General features: G+C 49.9%; 1 protein-coding gene across 1 annotated transcript in view; it reads left to right on the top strand.

The window, feature by feature from the left end:
• Positions 1-365: 365 nt before the first annotated feature.
• RPH3AL (rabphilin 3A like (without C2 domains)) overlaps positions 366-20,130 on the top strand; it is a 30,381-nt gene continuing 10,616 nt past the window's right edge. The window contains exons 1-5 of the mRNA XM_029085229.1: positions 366-442; positions 2,168-2,311; positions 4,297-4,426; positions 8,198-8,284; positions 17,549-17,723. Coding sequence (XP_028941062.1) covers positions 366-442; positions 2,168-2,311; positions 4,297-4,426; positions 8,198-8,284; positions 17,549-17,723 — 613 coding nt within the window. The remainder of the gene's footprint in view (positions 443-2,167; positions 2,312-4,296; positions 4,427-8,197; positions 8,285-17,548; positions 17,724-20,130) is intronic.

Genomic DNA, 20,130 nt, shown 5'->3' with positions numbered 1-20,130 from the left:
TTCTTACAAACAACACTTTTCTCTACTTTTGAAATGAAAAATCAGAATTGACAAAGAGTTTCTGGCTTTTTTGCAGAGTACCATAAAATATAAACTTCCAGCCTTGTCTTCAAGGTATTTATTGGCTCATATTTTATGAGAATGGTGATATGTTTTTATCGCTGTCTGTGGGTGAGAGTCTGTCTACTGCCACTGTGTGTGATGCCAGCAGATCACCTTTGTTTTCCTTGCCAGAAAAGTGGCCCGTTGGGGTGGTTAATAAAGCTGTGCTGAGCACTGCCCTGTGCTTTCTTCAGGGTGGGGTGGCCACTCTGCTCATTGCTGGTGTTTGCTTCTTCCAGGTGTGATCTCCCCAGCCTGGTGCCATGGCCGACACGATTTTTGGCAGCGGGACAGGCCAGTGGGTGTGCCCCAATGACCGGCAGCTGGCACTGCGTGCCAAGTGAGTCCTTGCCACCCTCTCCTCTCCTTCCAGCCTCAGCTCTGTCCTGAATGCTTTCCCAATATCTCTGTGGAGAACCAGCTTCAGCCGCAGCCTGGATGGGAGGCAGGAGTTTGCCTGTCACACAGACTTCTCTGTACCCAAAATTGTGCTGTTTGGGTGGACAGGAGCCTGCTAAGCTGGGGTTCGGTGCCCGGCTGCTGCTCAGACCTGCCAGCCTGCAGTGGAGTTTGCAGTGAGGCTGGTGTGTGGTGGGAGTCATAGAATCACAGACTGGTTTGGGTTGGAAGGGACCTTAAAGCTCATCCAGTTCCAACCCCCCTGCCAGCAGCAGGGACACCTTCCACTAGACCAGGTTACTCAAAGCCTCATCCAACCTGGCCTTCAGCACTTCCAGGGAGGAGCAGCCACAGCTTCTCTGGGGAACCTGTTCCAGTGTCTGACCACCCTCACAGTGAAAAACTTCTTCCTAATATCTAATCTAAACCTCCCCTCTTTCAGCTTAAACCCATTTCCCCTTGTTTTGTCATTAACTGCCCTTATGAAAAGTCCTTCCTCAGCTTCCTTGTAGCCCCTTCAGGTACTGGGAGGCCGCTATAAGATCTCCCCGGAGCCTTCTCTTCTCCAGGCTGAACAACCCCAACTCTTTCAGCCTGTCCATTCCACCAGCCCTCGCCTGGGTGAAAGGAAGGGCTTGGAGGCAGGCTCACATCTCTGCAGCACCCTAAATAGAACTAAGAGCATCCCCCAGCTGCCAGCACTCTTTTGTTTTGGGAACTTGTCATTTGATCTCATTTTCTCCTGAAGTTAAATTACTGCATAACCTACAGAGAAAAGGGATGGAGATGAGTCAAGCACTAGAATTGCATTTGTTTCTTGGATGCTTTCCTCCTCTGGCAGCTGGTACCGCGCCACTGCCACCTCTGCTCTTGTCTGAACCTCTGGGGTCAGCCTGCTGCAGAGTGTTAGAAAATAGGAGGTCACCCTGTGTCCGAGAGGACTGCCTGGGTGTGAACAGTGCACACCACTGCCACTTCTCCAGCCTTCACCTGAAAGCCTCATTAAGGCAGCTGTGTCTGATAGTGCCCTGCATTCTGCTGGCAGCTGTGACTTTATCCAGTGACCTCAAAACCTCTACTGAATGGTAATTAATTGAGCTGTGGAAGCTCCTGCCTGTCCCCGAGTGAGCTAAGGAGAGATTTCAGCTGCCGTATGTGAGGCACGGAGGGAAGTGGCTTGCTAAAATCCTCATGCAGGCCTGGGTTAGACCAAGGGAGGAAGCTGCCAAATTTATATTTCCAGGTGTGTCTGGTGATTTGTGTGTTTGAACTGAGGACCTTAGAAATGTGTGATCTGGAGGGAGGAGGGTGCAGGTAATCCCTGTGTTCAGGAGTCTGCTCTCCATGCCCGAGGTGCACTTGTTTTCTTAATGGGCAGAGTCAAAGAGGAATGAGGACCTGGGAGCAGTAAAATACAAACCGGAGCAGAGAGGGAAGTGAGAGGGCAGGGAGAGACAGCACAGCACTCAGTGCTGCTGGAGAAGGGATGTGGTGATTCTGGTCAGTGAGAAGACTCTCCTGCTTTGGGTGTTAGCCAGGGAGCAGACTTCTCTGATGGAAGGCTGACGCAGGTTCTGCGTACCTGGCAGGTTTGGCCTGTGGGGCAGGCCAGGGGTTTTGTGCTTTCCTTTCACAGCTTAATTCTTCCCTCCACCTCCTCCCACAGGCTCCAGACGGGCTGGTCAGTGCACACGTTCCAGACTGAGAAGCAGAGGAAGATGCAGGCTCTGAGCCCACAGGAACTCGAGGTCATTCTGGAAGTCATCCGCAAGGCGGAGAAATTGGACATCATCGAGCAGCAGCGCATTGGGTACAGTCCTGTTCATTTGTCCCCTTCCCTCAGAAAGGTCGGTGCAGATGGAGGAGTGGCTCTCCTGGCTGCCTGAGCTCAGCCTCCATCAGTCACAGCATCCCTTAGATCAGTTATTTTCCCCTCCCATGTTGCTTGTTTGGAGGTGATGGACATTGGGAAGGATGTGATGTTTTCCTTCTCCCCATGTCTCAAGCCTTTCTCGTGCCTTCGTTCAGCCTTGGGGCTTGCTGTGATGGCAGCTACTGACACAGTCCCTGGTCAGTGCAGCCTGTGCTGAGGCAGCTGCCCCCGTGGCTCTGGAAGAGGCTGAGGAAGATGCCGAGCTGTGTGGCTGCACCCACTGCTAGTGGACAGCACGGTTTGGAAGCTGAGCTGGCAGCACAGTTAGGTTTTCCCTTGTCTCCGGCAGCCCCCTGGGATTTTGCCTGGAGCATTGAATGAGTTTGTTCCAGTTGGCTGAGCTCTCTGGAAGGGGTTTGCTAGCTTGAGTTATTTCATTTACAGGCATCTTTTTGCTGCTGCAGGTTTCCCTTTGGTTTCAGTCCTGCTGGAGCTCTGGTCTCAGCTGTCTGTCACCATCCCACACCGACTGCCTTTAAAGCTGGGAGCTCGGCAGTCCTGCAGCATTTCCCAGGGGTGTTTCATGTTCATGAGACAGGAAACCCCAGTGATTCCCAGCCCGTGTCCAGCAGGCCCAGCTTCCTTCCCCTGTGCTTCGCTCTGTCGCTGTGCAGCGCACGTCAGTGATCGCTAGCGAGACCTGGCAGTGATGTTTGTGTGATATGTGGGAGCCCACAGCAGCCCCAGAAGCAGCCAGTGACCCTCAGGGCCCAATTGTTCCTCTGTGGCTGTTGGTGTAGCTTGCAGAAAGTGAGAACCTTGTTGTTCCCATGCTGAAGCATTCTCTGAAATGCCTTTGTTAGCTCCTGGGAGTTCTCATAAATCCAGGAATGATGGCTCAGCCTGGCTGTGCTGTCTGACCTCATCACCACAGGCCGTACCTCTCTCAAGCAGACCTCACCTCCTCTCAGTGTGGGGCTCGGTTGCAGGGGGTTCAGCGCTAACGAGAACGGGGCTGCATGGACAGCAGGATTGCATTCCTCCCTGAGCCGCCTGCACGTGCGGCTGTGGCTGCCTCTGATAAATGGCCTGGCTGTTATCATCCCTGTCTAGAAATGGATGCCTGAGAATTGCCCAGCAGTGATCTCATGACAGCAGCCTTGCTCTGCATGCTCTTCACATCCTGCATCCTAATTGCTCATCCCACTTTCCTTCCCTTTTGTAGTCCTGCTGCTACGGACATTGTGAATACGTATGTGCTTCCTGTCAGGCTGGCGCATGAAGCAGGGAGCAGCTACTGGCATTTCTGTACTGCAGCTGGGCTCGTTCTGGTCTGATGGCTTCAGTCTGGTCTTCCTGCTTCTACTGGGATGGGGGCGAGTGAGGTGCCTGCAGCGCTGCTTTCAGGGGGTGTATGTTAGAATGGAGAGGGGCTTGGCAGGTCGAACTCCTCTGCCCTTTCCCAGTGCTGACTTGGCCTGATCTGAACACTAAGTGTGTCTCCTGCTCTCCAGGCAGGAAATCATTGTGCTGGGACTGTGTGGCTCCAGTGACACTGAGCTCCTCAAGGGTGCTGGGACCAAGTCCCTCTTGTGAGCTGCCTGCACTGCACCCACTGGCTGAGTCAGGCCTGTCAGTGGTATCCACGGTTTTGATTATTCTGGGCTTGGTGAGCGTCAGTAGATGAATTTACAGAGGTTTGTATCCTCTGAAGTCCAAGAGACACCTGATGGGAAACAATGAGTGCAGAGACTGAAGTGAAAGTACATATGGTCCCAGCAAGGGGCCCAGAACTGCACAGAAGCAGCAAAGGTGGGCTGAGTCTGGAGCACACAGCTGCAGATTTCTAGCACGGCTCAGTACCGTGTGCTTTGATTTCCAAGGTGAGTGCTGTGACCTCTGCTCTGCCTCCTTCCCCGCAGGCGCCTGGTGGAGCGGCTGGAGAACATGAGGAAGAACGCGATGGGCAACGGCCTCTCCCAGTGTCTGCTCTGCGGGGAACTGCTCGGGCTGCTGGGCAGCACCTCGGTTTTTTGTCAGGATTGCAAAAAGGTGGGTTTGGACACACAGGTTCTGCCTGTTCCTGGTAGCAGGTCTGTTCAGGAAAAGCCCCCAGGCCTCTTGAATGCTAGATAGCTGCAGAGTTATCTTAGACCCACTTGTTTAGGTCAGTGCTGTTGGACCATCAGGTTTTCTTTTGCACTCAGGTTATCTTCTTCCTCAGGATCCTGAAGAGCCTGCACATCCTTAGTGCTGAGATGGAGGGGATCAGCCCCCTCTGCATCTCCCATTCCTGGGCTGAAGAGAGGGAGAAGGGGCAGAAATGTACGTCCATCAGAGGCAACTCACAGAGGGTCTGTGTGCTTTACTGTTATTTACTGCAAGGTCTGCCCTTAGACCTTCTAGCAACGTGTCTCTTCAGAGGACTCAAGTCCACCTTCAAGTTCCAGAGCAGCGTGAGGTTTCTGACCCCGATACATAGATGAGGTGCATCAGTGGCTGCCCGTGTCCGGCTGTGGTGTTGGCAGGACCGTGTGGGTGCTGTTGGAAAGGGAGCATCAGTTTGCAGGGATCTGCTGTGCTGCCAGTGCCCTGGGGGACGGTTGTTTCTTGTCTAGACTCTGCAGCCAAGGGGTTAATCTGTATCGCTGTGGAGATGATGATCTCCAAGGCAACCACTGCATCCTCCCTCTGCTGGGAGGCTGTTTTCCCTGCACTTAAGGCCCCAGCTTTCCCTAGGGAGATACCTCTGTAAGTGACTTTGCCTCAGTGTTGCCTGGGGAGAGGTGAGGGTACCTGCTGGGTGCAGGAGTGTTTCTGACTTGCTGGTGGAAGGGAGCAGCCTGTGCTGACTCTTGTCACTGGTGGGCAATGGAGTTAAGAAGTCACTTGCTTATGTCACCTACCTCATCACTGAGGAGATATCCTGTGGGCTCCACTGAGGAAAACCTGCTCCTTTACTATGGAGTGGTGCGTATTGGCACCTCTGTGGAGGCCATGGTGGAGAACCCTTTGTGCTGGCACTGCTGGAGTTTGTGAGGTGCAGCTCTCAAAGCAGGCTGGGTCTGCACTGGTCCATGGTTGGCTGCAGCACTGCTGGGCTGAGAGCTCTTGTAAGGGAGGGAAGGGAGGTGGGTGCCTCTTGCACTCAGAGCCAAGGTCCCAGCAGAGAAAGTAGCTTTTTAGGAAGGGGAGGGGAAGGAAGCAGCAGTAAAGTACTGGGAAGTGGAAGGTCTGGTTTAAATGGGAGGTGCAGGGCAGGTCTCTCAGAGAGGAGCATGGGCTCTGTGCACACGTGTCTGTGGAGAATAAAGGGCTGGATGGCAGACAGGAGACGGCTCGCTGTTTCCTGAATTTCAAGCATGTGGAATAACAGGATGTACTCTGTTCTTGCCGCCTTGTCTTGGCAATTCTGCTGTCACCTTGTCTGAAGCCAGCTAGGTCACACTGCCACAGTGCTTTCTAACTCCTTCCTGTGAGCCCTGTACGCTTAACGAGGAGGCAAAAGCTGGCGCAGACACTTCCCTGCCCTGTCCGTTTGCAGCTGTGGATAGTAACCCCCCGGCTGGTGGGGCTGCCTGAGCCTGAGGCACAGAAAACCCCAGAGAAAGGCTGGGAGGTTTTTATGTTTATTCTCTTTCCATCTGGAGTCTGTTGGGCAGTTCAAGAGGATTCATATCCAGGTTGATTTCAGGTGAGACTCTACTTTTCCAGTGTGCATTTTGCAGCTGCTCTCAGCTTGGCTGCACTTTTCAGCTGTGTGCAAACTCGGGGCAGCGCTGTGTGACCGTGTGCCCTGGGCTTCTCCCCTTCCTGCTTTTAACGTTGTGGACTCAGGGAAGAGTCAACCCTTGGGCAGAGCACACAGAGTGGACTGTTACTTTAAGCTTGTTCCCTCTCACCCAGGGATATCCATCACTCGTGCAGTGTCGTATGCAATAAGCAATGACTTGTCAGGGAATTATGGATTTTTAAAGTTCATATTTTTCTTGCTAGCGTTGCTCTTTTACCATCTCATTGCAGCCTCTTTAATTCAATACCACGCGTTGTCATGATGCATCTCAAACACAGCAAAGAACTTACCTTCAGCAAATCCCTTCTGCTAAATAGTGGTTCTATATTTCTTGTAGCCTGGTGGATTTTTTCCAAGTGTCAATTTCTGTTTTATGAAAGGTACTTTTAATAGTTTTTGTTATCTTGGAAATAAATGCATTAAGGCAAGATAAAGATGTATGCAAATCCAGGTGCATTAACAATAGCAGTAGTTAAACAAAGCGTAATGTGTCATTTACCTTGCAGAGGGTATCAGTATCGTGTATAAAATATGAAGTATAAATAGAGGAAAGTGCTTTATCTTGTATTTAATAAGGAATGAGGCTGTGTTCAATGTCCTTGGTTTTTATGTCTTTTTCTGGGAGGCTGTCAGTGATACTCAATTTTCCAGCTAGTCTGCAGAGAAGGCGAGGAGGAAACCCCTGGTTTATTTTGGAACTTCCAAAATTTATGGCTAGGAATAAAATCGTTTGGAAACTTCCACTAGAGGGAGTGTTTGAATGTGCTATACGTGTGGGGATGGGGATCTTTGAGGGTATTTAAGACAGTTGCTCCCTCAGGTTTTGGTTTGAGGGAGGGAGAATTTGGGGTAGTTCAAGTGGCATCTCCTAACTGCATCTGCAATCCCTACCCCCATGGGTAGCACCATGTTGAGTATTGATGCACCAAACCCAAGAGGTTGTTACTTATTTCTCTGGGAGGGTGAGGGTGAGGACAGGAACAGAGAGATGGAGAGGAGCACCAACCTCTGTGGGACTGCTGATGTCACCTCCCACTTTCTGTGCAGCATGAATCAGGGACAGACCTACCTCTGGACTATGCTGACCAAAACAGTTGGGTGTGTTTATCCATTCAATGAAGTCGTTGCCCCCAGGTACCATCATTCTGCCAATTTCCTCCTGCAGGAGTGGGCACTGCGGGCTGAGTGAGCCACTGAGACTTGTGTCCCTGGACACAGACCTCCTGGCTCAGAGGAGGAGCAGCCTGGTTAGGGGGACGTGTAGAACCTTAGCTGGGGAGATTGAATTCACACGTCTGTCTAAGCAAAGTTTTGCTCTCCAGGGCCCTCTTGTGAGTGGCTTTTGCTCTGTGAGGATCAAAGAATTCATCCGACTTCTCAGTCAAGCTGTAAGCCAAGCCTGATACACATCAGCTTCATTATATAATATGAGGTGATTCAGGTTGTAAATGGCTTGTAATGCCAGCGGAGACATGAAAGTTCCCTTGTGCAGCACCAGAGGCTGCGCGGCGCTGTCAAACACTCCGCTCAGGAAACATGCACGTAGCCACGGTTGTGCCCGCTTCCAAAGCAGCGGCAAATCGATGGCTGCCGAGTGCCTGCTGAAATGGAGGGGCAGCTGTGGGCTTTAATGCTACATACGTGAGGGAAGGGAGAAGAGGATTCCCAGTCTTGCACAAACTCACCCTCATTTTTCACTTGGTTACAGCTACTTTCCATGCCACAGTGACTGGGTTTTAGGATTTAGAGGAATTAAAAAAACGCTCTAGAAATATACCTGTTTGTCAGTGGGGTTTGATTCTCCCCTCTCGCCCTGCAGTCAAGGACTAGACTGTAGATTTGCCTTTGTCTCCTGTCCATATAGAAACCATCAGTGGTTCTCCAGGATAAATAAGAAAATTGTACCATGTTTAGGTTTTTAAGGAAAGCAAAACAGAACTGTTGAGACAGATGCTTCTCTCCCTTCTCTCTCGCAGGAGAGGCTGGGAGGGCTTGCTGACATCACCTTTTTTTCTCTCTCGTTGTTTCAGAAAGTTTGCACCAAGTGTGGAATAGAAACCTTTGGAACCCAGAAACGTCCTCTTTGGTTGTGCAAGATCTGCAGTGAACAGAGAGAGGTAAAATGCAGCTGTGGAGAGATGGGGCTCAGCAGCCTGTACCTGCCTGCCCTGAGTCTGTGCTGAGTGCGCCAGGGCTCTTCCCTGTGCCTGGGCACTGGGAGGGGAGTTTGGGATGGGGTTTGGGGAGGCTTGGCTGGAGGCCAGGCAGGCTTGATGAATACACATAATAGTGGCAACTTTGGTTTGTGAGGGGATGGCAGTTAAAAAAAACACACCAGCCCTTGCAGCCTGTGTGGCTTTGTGGAGTTTTTCTAGCTGTGGTCATAAAGAGACTGTTACCTTTTGCTGCTGTACTTTCTCTCCTAGCTCTGTGGCAAATAAACTTGGCAGACACTCATTCTTTAATACAGCTGGAGAGATCTATAGCATAGCTGCAATATTTGTCCCTCTAAAAATAACCAGGATTGCGGCTTTTAAGTCTGTTTTCCTCCCTGCCTGCAAAATCCCATAACTTGCCAGCATGTGAGGCTTCTAATGCAGGTCTCTAAATTTTTATATCCTTTATCCTTGACTTTACACTGCAAAAAGTAATGGCCTGCCTCAATTCTTGTCTGCCAGCCAGCATCCACCAACATCAGGGCATGCTGCTCTACAGTGAAAGGAAGTCAGTGAATTGTTCTGTGATTACAGAAGGATTTTCACTTGTTCCCATCAATTTATTTTGGGCTTTTGCTTGTGGTCCTTGAACATTAATCCAGTAGCAGCTATTTCTGACCACTGCAACCAAGTGTGAAACCTGGGTGCTCTGCTGAATCAAATTTTGAAGGGTAGTGAGAACATTTGTGCAGGTGTTTTAGATGCTGGATTTTTTTTTATACTAGTTGTGGAAACTTGCTTAGGTTTTACATGGGAGGGGTTTGTCTGGGAGCACTTGCAAAGTTCATGCTCAGGTAAGATGAGGGGTACATGGATCCTGCTGGTCTTTAACTTTTGAGCAGCAGTGTGGGTGTGGCTAGGGCAGGTGGAGAGCAGTCCAGCTCCTTGGATATTGATAATAATTTAATACACTGAAGCATCCAGATGTTTTTGTATTCCAAATGGAGGTCCCAAAACTCAGAGTGAGGCAGGTCAAGATATTTTCTATGTTCTGCAGGGAGATGTGTATGGGATTAAAATTGACTTTATTTGATTCTGTTCTTTCTGTATTTTTTCTCATCCCATGCTATAATTGTGGGGTTTTTTTTCCTATTTGTTATAAAAATAACGAGGAGCCGTGGTCACTGGACAGAGAAGAATGTTCCCCTGTCCAGTAAGTGTTGCTTGCCGCCAGTGTGAGGGTACAGTAACCTTCAGAGCTCATGTTCTCTGTGAAACCTGAGATACAGCCAAAGTGCTTCCCCAATGAAAATGGATGGAACTTTCCTTCCTAGACTAACTAAAAAATTGCCTCATCTGACCTCCCAGCCCTGAGCTTCACATTTATTTTTTTAATGCTCTTTAATGTCAGTTCAGGTCTGTCTCCTTTCTTGTTTGTGGTGGTGCTGGTGCTCTGACCAGGAGAAGGTTGGAAGGGTCACAGTGTGGACACACAGCCAGGCATCAAGTCATACATCCCCTCTGTCTTCCCACATGCTCTGCTTTTATTTTGGAGGATGGCAGGGAAGCATTGAGAATTAGCAGAAGCCTTGAGGCGTGTCAGACAGGGCAAGGAAGTTGGGGCAATAGCAGAATAAATGCCAGAAAAGTGCCTTTGGTCAGGTCTTCCATGAGAAGCTCTCAGGCCTCAGGCTGGTACTAGTGCAGTCCCTGAAGCTGGTTCAGGTGTCATGATATTACTAAATTACCAAGTTTCTTTTAAGGGCTTTGTTCACAACCAGTTCCTTGTTGCCATGAGTTTCTGTGATCTGGATCTGTCTTGTGTTGCCATCTGCTCTGGACCAAACCCATTTGGCCATGCTCTTTGCTGAAGGTTGTATTTGCTGTCAATGAATGCAGATGGATGTCTGCTCTTTGGGATCAGATACTCTAATTTCTGCCTAACCTGTGTGGTGAGTAGGGATTGGTCCCATTTCATTTCCTGGGATCCAGGCAGGGAGCTTCAGGAACCCACTGGAGCACTTTGGGTAGTGTGATGCAGTAACAAGCCAGTACCACCTTCTCTCCCCTTCTTAACGCGCAGCGTGACTCAGCAAGGTTCTTCTCCAGCCCCTGCCAATGAATCACATGCTTAAAGTAGGCTTGTTTCAGGCCACAGAGCTCTGGCAACACCTCCCAACTTGTCAGGCCCCTAAACTTGGCCGGCTCTAGTGGGTGAGTGATGCTGATTTGACGTGCCCTCCCCAGCAGGTGTGGTGAGATGTGGTGTTACCAAGCTTAGGTGATTCCCACCACATCAGCGCTTTGATGGCCATCTGATTTTCTGAACCACTGGTCAAGCTATTTGGGCATGATATTTATGAAGCTCTCGGCTCTGTTAGTGAGAGGCAAGCACTGAAGTGAGAAAGGGAGGTCATTCAGAAACGTGGATGGACTAAATGATGTTGGCTAGAGTTAATGAGTGTCATCTGGCTGGGACAAGAGCCTAGGACTATAATTGTCCCCTTTAGCCTCTGCCACGCACTGAGCGAGCACGTGAGTCTTGTGGCCCACAGGATCTGAAGCCAGGACGGTGGAGTTGGACATTCACATACACTAGCTAACAGGTAAAGCGTCCAGCATTGTTCATACGTGCTAAAGCTTCATCCTTCCATCTTCTTTGTTATTATTTACCCCTGTGGGCTCAATTTAAGCTAGCCTGAGTTCAGTGACATGTGGTAGTCATCTCTCCCTTTTGCTGTGTGGACAGAATCTGTGCCGGACTCAGTTAAGATTAAATCATCAGTATGCCTGGGTCAAAATGGAGACCAAAGTAACAAGCTATTGTTTACATCAATTTTGCAGTTCGAGTCAAATGCTTGATGTGCATAGATCCCTCTGGGAATCCCAGCCCCAGCCACTCGGAAGTGTTCTTTGCTGCTTTCTGTTTCCTTGAAAACCTCCACTGGGAAGGCTGTGCTGCATAGCAATGAGGAACAAGTTGCTCTGACACTGTCTTATTTCTGGAGAGTGGAGGTGATTAATGGATTCTGCCTGCTGCTGGCATCCCAACCATCCAGAAGCAGAACAGCGTCTTCTGCAGCAGTCGAGCTGCTGAGCGTGATGGGCACGTGCAGGGTTGGGGTCTCCAAGGCACCGGAGAGGGCTGGGAGGAACATGCTGTGTTCCAACATGGCTGGGAACTGACAGAGCCTGGATGGATGCTCCTGCTGGCAAAGGGAACATCCCCAAGGACCAGCAGACACTCCTGTGTCCCTAAGCGCATCTCTTCTTGTTGAAATAAGATAGACCTCATCTGCTTTAGGCCAGAGCTGGCCTGTTGGAGATACCACTTGTCCCAGCTGTTTGCAGAGGCATCTTTTGAAAACCCCATTTTGTTCTTCCAGGATTCTGTGGCCGTTTCTCTTTGAAACGTCTTCTGAGAGCGGTGGAATTAAAGCAGATGTGGCTTGTGTTTTACTGTTCCTGAAAGCAAGGGTAGAAGCAAATTCAGTCAGGCTTATGTTCACTTTTGAGGGCAAGAATCTCCCTTCTTCCCTCTGCCGTGTGCTGCTTTGCCTTTCTTGGCTTTGCATCTTGCATTGCTGTTCTGGAGACTGAGCACAGAGGGCTGATCCTTCTCAGGGCAGTCCTGCCTCTGTGTGCACGTGAGGTCCCATGGGCATGGCCGGGGGTGCTGATCCCTGACGGCAGCAGATGTTGGCCAGAGGTTTGCAGTGAGCCTGTTTGCTGACATTGCAGAGAAGCAGTGATGCAACCACGGGAGGGAGAGTGCAGGGCAAAAAGGGAGCAGGTCCTCCAGCAAAACAAGCTTCTTGCAGCAGCTCTCAGAGGAGCAGAACTTGCCTGGGAGGAGCTACGGGTGGGCATGTTTACAGCTGGAATGATTCCCTACTGCCAGGCCTCTGGCAGAGCACGTGAGTTTGGTAACAGCTTGGGCAGCAACACCCATGTTGAATTAGTCGTGTGTGGCTGAATTCTGCCTGTCCCCTCCTGGCCTGGAGGGGAAATGGGTCCTGCTGTGTTTTGTCAAATCCCTGCCCATCCGTTTTAACTCTGCACAGCCTTGTTTTGACTGATACCACCAGGTTCTGCAAAGAGCCTTCCTGAATTACCACTTTATATATATATATATTTTTTTTTTTTATATCCATAATTAGCGATGCTATCATCGTAATTAAAATCCTCTTGGAAGCGTTCATGCACATTTACATTTGAATTGACACATCCAAAATTGTAGCGATAATGAAAACAGTTGAAGGAGGGTGGGGGGAGACAGCTTTTTTTAAACCCCATCGAATATGAGAGTGTCAGCTATCAGAGACCTAAAGTTTTAATTTGCCCCCTCTGCTTCGCTTTCCCTTTAATTTCTTCTCCTTTGTTAAATGGCATTTTCATGGCTGGCTGCATTTCTTGGTTTATCACAATAACCCATGCAGAGGAAGAAGATGACTCCACGGGAGGAACTGAGTTGTCTCCTCCCCTTTTGCCCCCCAGGGCTTCCCTTTTCACATATACACTCATACAATTTTGAACATTATAAACCAACATAGCCCAGGGTTATTCCTGCCTGGCATGATGATTTCCTGGCAAAACACCATCCTGATGGAAGGGAGTGTTTATTTTGGGTGACTCTGGATTGAATTGAAGTGATGTGCACCTGTTTGCAATTCGAAGAACTCATCAATAGCCTGCTGTATTATTTTGGGGGGGTGGTAGCAAGTGGTTAGACTCAAAATAGTGTCCTCTAGAATAGAGCCACAGGAAAAAAAAGAGTCCTGATTGAGAGGGGAAGGATAAATCATTGGAGGCTGGCAGCCATTGCAGCTTGAGAAGCGTTGGGGTCAGAGGTGCGATGGATTTTGCTATTCCAGAAACAAAGCTCCGAATAGCAATTTCACTGCCTTTTAATTTTCTTCATCCTCAAGTGCTGGATGTGGGAGTTGACAACAGATTGCTGTAAATAATGTAATTGGAAATCTCTGTGTTATGGAAAAGCAGATGAATGCAAATAACGAAGCTGAAGAGCGCTTGCTCTTTCTCCCTGCCAGTGGTTTGCAGCGTGCCAGAGCCGTGGTGGAGAGCTGGGACAAAGTGAGTGTGTGGGCATGTGCTGCGTGTGGGCAATGGCAACCAAGTCCTCCCAGGGTGGTTGCCTTTGCAGGTGCCTTTCTCTTCGTTAAGCATTGTAGCCCACGAGAACCTGCTCCCCCGCCTTTCGGCAGCCGGGAGATTGAGCCGATGACGCTGGTGTCAGCATGGGACGCTGTTGGTACCTGTTGTCCTCACACACAGCCCAGCCCGGGCTGCTGCGAGGGAAGGGGGCTGCAGGAGAACAGCCACTGTGTGGCAAGCAGTAGGTGGTCGAGGAAAATGTGGCTTTGCAGCAAAGATCCTTTCTAAGCATCTCTGTTCGAGGGACTTGTGGCTTGGGGAAGCAAACTGCAAGTTGGGGTTGCTGCAAGTGTTTATTATGATTCCTTCAGCAGCGACTCCTAATGTTTTCTCTCTTTAAGAGCTTGTTTTAGCACTTGTGCATTCAGAGAAGGAGAAAGAAGAGGGAGATGTTTGAGCACTAACAAGTCTTTCACCAGAGCCCGGTGACTCTCTGTTAAGTCTCATTTCCAGGCTGCACTTGAATGTGCTAGATAAAAATACGCATCTGCTTCTGACTGTCTCATCTTGTAGCTGTAATGATGGCTTGATGCAACTTTAATAGGAATATTATCAGGGTTATAAAAGGTATTGAGCTCTCTGGACTTGTCATGTCTATGGCTGTTAAATTGGTTTGAAGTAATAAACAAGGGAGTCTGTTGCTGAAGTAGCTCTTCTCCCCTGTGTCCTCCCCCGCGTTGCTTTAGGGTGGTTTAGGTGTCAGGGGAGGCAGAAGGACAGGAGCCTGAAGGAAGTCAATAATTAGTGTGGATTTTGGTTGTGTTTGGCTGGGCCAGTTTGAGCACAGTGGGCTGGGGGCAGCTGGTGAACTCTGATGTGGCTGCTGTGTCCTGAGCTACACGCTGAGCCACCCCATCCTGGTCTGGGATCATGCAGGTACAGATCTCTACTCCCCCAGATACAAATCTTTACTCCTCCCTGTCAAGCACTTGGAGCAAGGGATGATCAAAAATTGGGTTGTTGCAAGAAACTGGCAGTGCCTGGCTGATGAAATTCCAGCTCCATTCAGACTCAGGCTGCCATGGGGCAGGATTTCACCTTATGTGCCAAGAGGACTGGTGGGAGCAAAACTCTGTCCTCCTTGGAAAGAGCAAACTCCTGCTAATACACAAGAGTTTTATTCTTGAAGCGCTGATATAGATTTATTAATTTAAAATCAAGCAAGAACTTCGCTGTCGGGCCACTCGTGCAATCAATGAAGCTGCCATCAATAGCAGGCAGCAGCATCGATTTATTTTGAGGCATGGATGCTAAAACCTGTGTGCCCAGGTGCAGAATAGAACCTGAACTGCTGTCGTTTCGGATGGGGCACGTTGCTAACCTGGAGGGTGCTAAATTAATACAGGGGAGAGCATCTTTCTGCAGCTGTTTTAGAGCTGATCTCACAGCAACTTCAGTACTGCTGTCATGAGACCAAACTCTATTAGAAGCACCAATTTAAAGGGACTATGTATGCATAGAATCAATTTTATACTGGTGTTACTGCATCAGAGCTGGGTGTATTATGTCATGAACTCTTTCTATAACTGGACTTGCTCTGGGCTAGTGAGAAACCTGGGGGTGACCAGCCTTTTCTTACAGCAATCCTTGCTGTGTCTGATTGGTTTTATGGTGTGCCTAAATTGTAGTTCGCCTGAAGATAATAGGTCTCTTCAGTGCTTCAAATTAAATTACAGATGTTGCAAGGTCTGTTCAGAGAATGACTGTAAGAAAGGGTTGCTTCCTTCCCAGCAGCTTGTGTGGAGAAGCCACGTGTGCCCCAGCTACCCGGTGTGCAGTAGGGGATGGACAACCTGCCCTCCTCAAGGCATGATCGAGGTGCAAACCCCATGGCCGCAGCGGTCCCTGTTCTGCCTGCTGTGTCCTGTGCATGCAGCTGCTCCCAAGGCCTCCTGCCTTCCTGGGAGAAGGGAGACCAGCTCCTGCATCGTGGATGTCTACCTGAGCTGCAGTGGGCTGAGCTCCATGTAGAGCTGTCTGTCCCAGATTTAACAAACACACTGTGTTTCCCTGTTCTGGAGTTTGCAGGGATAGCAGAGCGTGTTCCTCCAGGGTCTCTGTGCTGCGCTGATCAGTGCTGTTGTACAAGCTGTACCAAGTGCTGCACAGTCCCTCCGTGCTAGCTGAGGGGACAGAAGGAGCAGTGTCAGCTCGTGTCTCGGCTGGCTGGGTCACTGTTTTGCCTGTTTGCATGCTGGTGAAGGAGCTAGTGAAGTGTCCTGCCTGCCAAGGCCTCCTCTGTAGAAGAAGAACTTGCAGTCTTCTCTCCTTTGGAGAACTGGCTTCCCTGCTTTTTGTTTGGACGACAGCCTCACCATCCCACTGGGCTGTTACCCAGCAGGAACACGTTGATGTAATTACAGGGTGCTCTCATCTCCTTGTTTCTAGATCCTGCTGTGATGCACACAAGCTTCTTTCTTGCACTCTTACAGTAACTGGAGTGTGTCCTGGGTCACAGCAATGCTCTGCTTTCTTCTACTGGGTGCTCTTCTTTTAAAAAGCATACTTCCAGGTTGCCTTCTGAATTCAGATCACCTTCACTTGGCTTTCGAGACCCCAAACACAGAGATTTTGGCTTTCTGTGTTGATGGCTCCAGACTAGGAACCAGGCAACCTGCTGAGCAATCTCCTCCCATTAGTGAAATAATGATGGTGATGTCCTGCTTTCTGTGCCTGCATGAGAAGAACTTCTCCTGAGTGCCATGTGTTGTAAGTGCCCTCTGCTTTGATTAAGCCCTAAGTGCAAATGGCAAACGTATTGCTGTAATTAGGGATATCTGCATTTGCACCCATGGCCATCATGGTGATGCTATATGCTAAATGCTCAGGAAACCTGGAGTAGAAACACTGATGCTCTCCTTTGTTTTGAACAGAAGTGCAAGGTTTCTACCCCCCTGCATTAAATAGAAAATGGTATTTTTATTATATTAACTTATTTTTGCCCTGACTGTCTCATTAGCTCATTATTAGACTGCTGGAAGGCACAAAAGAATTAGGTTTTTAGAGGCTGTTTCTCCTTGTCTACGCTGCCATCCTTTTCCCTTCCTCTGTCTCACAGCAGGCTTTATATTAAATATACTTAATAGAGCTCCTTCATCATAAGCTGCATTAAACCTAAATTGGAGAGGAGAGGGCTTTCTTACAGGAGATAACACAGTTCAGCGCTCGCAGTCTGTTTCCTCCTGCACGTCCAGGTTATTTGAGTGTCGTTCCTCTCGTCCTGGGGTTTTCAAGCACACTTGTTAGATGATCTGGCTTGGCCTCAGTCCCTCTGTGAAATGAACACCAGTGTTGCATCGTTCAGTACAGCACGAGGCAGCGTTTCTGCTGCCCCAGCGTTGCCACTTGCAACTCCTGCTGGTCTTTGGCTCTCTCAGAAGCAGCGTGACCCAGGCTGAGGGACCTGATGTGGCAGGAGAGGCTTGTGAGGACTTGCTGCCCCTCCAGCCAGCCCAAGACTTGTTTTACTCTAAGCAAAGCATGTGCTTGGAGCTATTGCCACTCATGGCATGTACCTGCTCTCTCCAGGAAGCTTTGGAGGGTTTTTTGGGTTTTTTTTTTTGCTGGATTCCCAATGGCAAAGCAACAGTTGCAGAATGTGAACTGGCCACTGCTTAGTGCAGGCCAGGGAACTTAATCCCAGTATCCTTGTAGTAAGCCTGGGGGTGTGTGTTTGACTGAAGCACGGCATCAGAAAACATCTAGTCTTGACCTGGAGAACACAAGCAGCTCCTTGGTTTGCACGATCACCCTCTGCTCCTCCTTCAATCTGTGCCTGTTACTCATTCGTATTTGTGCTTTTTAGGGGTGTAAGGAGGGTGGAGATGAAGCTGGATTGACAAGTATGAGGAGGGATTTGAGATGCTGTGGTAGTTGCACAGTGGAGGGGAACCAGTGGACTCTGCAGGTCTGCAGGCCATGCTTGAGTGGGTCAGGGTAGCACAGAGGAGGTGGCTGGGCTGAGCTGGATGGGGAGCTTGTTTAAAGCTGGTTGTGCTCTCTTGCTGTAAAATCCAAGGCTTAGGGTGTTGTTTCTCTTGTCTCCAACAGGTTTGGAAGAGGTCTGGTGCATGGTTCTACAAAGGGCTGCCCAAGTACATCACACCTTTGAAGAGCAGCAGCAAATCCAGTGAGCTGTCCTCACAGCCTTGGCAAAACGAGCCAGCTGTGCTGGAGGCAGAGAGTGTCAGCACCAGCCGGTCCTTCACCTGGGCAAGGGGAAGAGGTTGGTTTTTCCACCAGGAAACAGGTGGGGAGAGGGGAAGAAGGAGATGTTCTAGCAGGATTCAGCTAATAGGGGAAGCTCTCCTAGAGGTAGGGCATAGCCAACAGCGTGTGCTGCATTTCCCACCTTGGCAGTGGTGGTTTTTGTTGGCTATGTTATGTTTTTCAGCTTTCAGTGTAATTTAAGTTGCACGTTGGTGGCCCAGATGAGCCCCAGTCCTCCTGGACTCCCTGCCCTTCAGTCCAGCCTTGCTTTCCTCCATTCCTTGCAACCCTCACTGTTTTGCTGGGACTGCCAAGGGAGGGCTGAGCTGTGAAGTAGACACTTGAAGCAGACTGCAGCCCAAAGAGCTGTTGCTGCTGAACTATGTAGGATGGTGCCACTGATGGACATTGTTGTGCAGCCAAGCCTGGCAAAAGGCTGGTCTCATTCCCTCCCTCCTTGGGGCTGCTTGCTCCTTGCTTCTTCTGCCCCACAGAGCACCATTTGGCAGATACCTCAAGTTGCTTTGAGCTGGGTTAGGAATGACTCCTCCCAACATCTTGTGGGGCCTTTCCAGGGCCTGGAGGAAGTTGGCAGAGATAGTCTTCTGCAGTCAGTGGGCAGGAGTGACCTGATGCTGGCTGTGTCCTTCTGTGCCTGACCCCCCTCAGTAGGTGAGATCGGCAAAGGCTGAAGCTTCTTCCCCAGGCCTTGGGGAGGGGGCTGAGGTTTGCAGCACGGAGAGCTCAGGGCTGAGTTGTTCTTTAAACCCATCTCAGAGAAGCTGTTGATTAACTTTGCCCTGTGCAGGGCTGGGGCCGGGGCACTGACAAGCCTGAAGATTTATTGGCCTCAGTGCTCAGATCCCTGTTCTGTGAGGCAGCCCTTGATTGAAGTGGACTGTCCTATCACGTGTGGCACCTTGGATCGCTGCCACGTCAGGTGCCATTCACAGTGCTGCCTTGTAAGGCTTTTTTTCCCCCTTCCCTTCCATCTGCCCACCCTGTTGTTGCCCACACGCCCACCCCAGGGCTGCGGGGGAGACAGCAGCTTGGCATTGAGGAGCTGAGCACTCAGGGTCGTTAGCACAGCAGCGGATGGATGCTGCAGAATTAAAGCTGCTGCCAGTCTGCTTTGGTTTCTCTTCATTTCTTTCTGCTGTGGATTAGTAGAACTGTCTGGCCTTTCTCCCCTCCTGTCTTTTGCTGTTAGATTCACTCAGTCAGAGAAGACCTCTTCAGTGTACCAGCAGCATACACTCTTCCACATAAAGATAAATCTTACCAGTAGTGCAGGGGGAAATAACGTTTTAATTAAGAGGACTCAGGAGAGTTGAGTTTACAAACCTTCTCTACAGGCCCCAGCTAGGAAAGCACTCCCAGCCCTACTGTAACTTTTGTAATTAAAGACAAATTAGATCAACAATAGGTGGTTGTGCTTTCCTCCAGGAACTGCTTGGGAGGAGTTGTCTTAGCAAATGAACTGATTGATGAGGTATTTTCTGTTCACACGATGCAGGAAACATTACGTGTCAAATATGTTGAGTCCAGACCTGGCTTGCTTTTTAATTCAGGTTTTTAGTGGAGTTCTGGTTTGGGAGAAGACCTCCCCTGAACTACTGCACCAAGGGAGCAGGTGGAGGACAGCAAAGTGGCCTTTGGTCAGCTTTGCTGTGGATGGTGAGCTGCCTTTCTCCCTCTGCTCTGATTTTTGGCTGGCTGCTGTTTTATGGCTTGGATAATATTAATATATGGTTTTATTTCCTGGTGCTTTATTTCCTTGTTGCCCTCCTCTGTTAGGCTGCCTGTCCTCTGGACAGCTTTCAGTGGGCGCTGCGGGCTGTAATTAATCTCTGAAGCTGGGAGCTTGTACATCTTGCCCCTCCATTTAACTTTTTTTTCACCTGCCAGTGCTGGGACTTCTGCTGTTCATCATCCGAAACGTCTGCAGTGTGCAGGGCAGCTGCCTTGCTCCGTGGAGGTGATGTAGCTGTGAAATTGCTGGCAAGAATCTTCAGCTGGGCACGGACTGAGCTTTACAAGGCCCTGGCTGACAAGACAGCCTGCCTTACCTCTGCCTGGCTGATAGCATTTGTCAGCTCACACCTCGTACGCCCTCATCTGAACACGTCCTTTCGGCGCTGAGTAAAGCCCCGATGCTTGTTTGGCAGGATGTTCTCGGGAATGAGCTCTGGCATTTAACACGCCTGCCTCTGACGGGCTCTTCTCCGTGGGGTTTCTGTTCTCTTGGCCAGCCCTGTCTAACCCCAGCTCTTGCCTCCTGAGATGCTGAGGGAGCTGTCTCTCAGCTCTTCAGGGATTCAAGTCAGGTGGGAGCAGCACAGGCACAGCCCCCAGAGATCCTGGGGGAGAGGAGCTGCAGTTGTCCCTTTGACATCCTCCATGCCTGGCGCTGCCTTTCAGCA

Source organism: Antrostomus carolinensis, unplaced genomic scaffold (assembly GCF_000700745.2).
Source record: "Antrostomus carolinensis isolate BGI_N321 unplaced genomic scaffold, ASM70074v2 scaffold32985, whole genome shotgun sequence".
Taxonomy (NCBI): Eukaryota; Metazoa; Chordata; class Aves; order Caprimulgiformes; family Caprimulgidae; genus Antrostomus; species Antrostomus carolinensis.
This window is presented reverse-complemented; position numbering and strand designations above follow the sequence as displayed.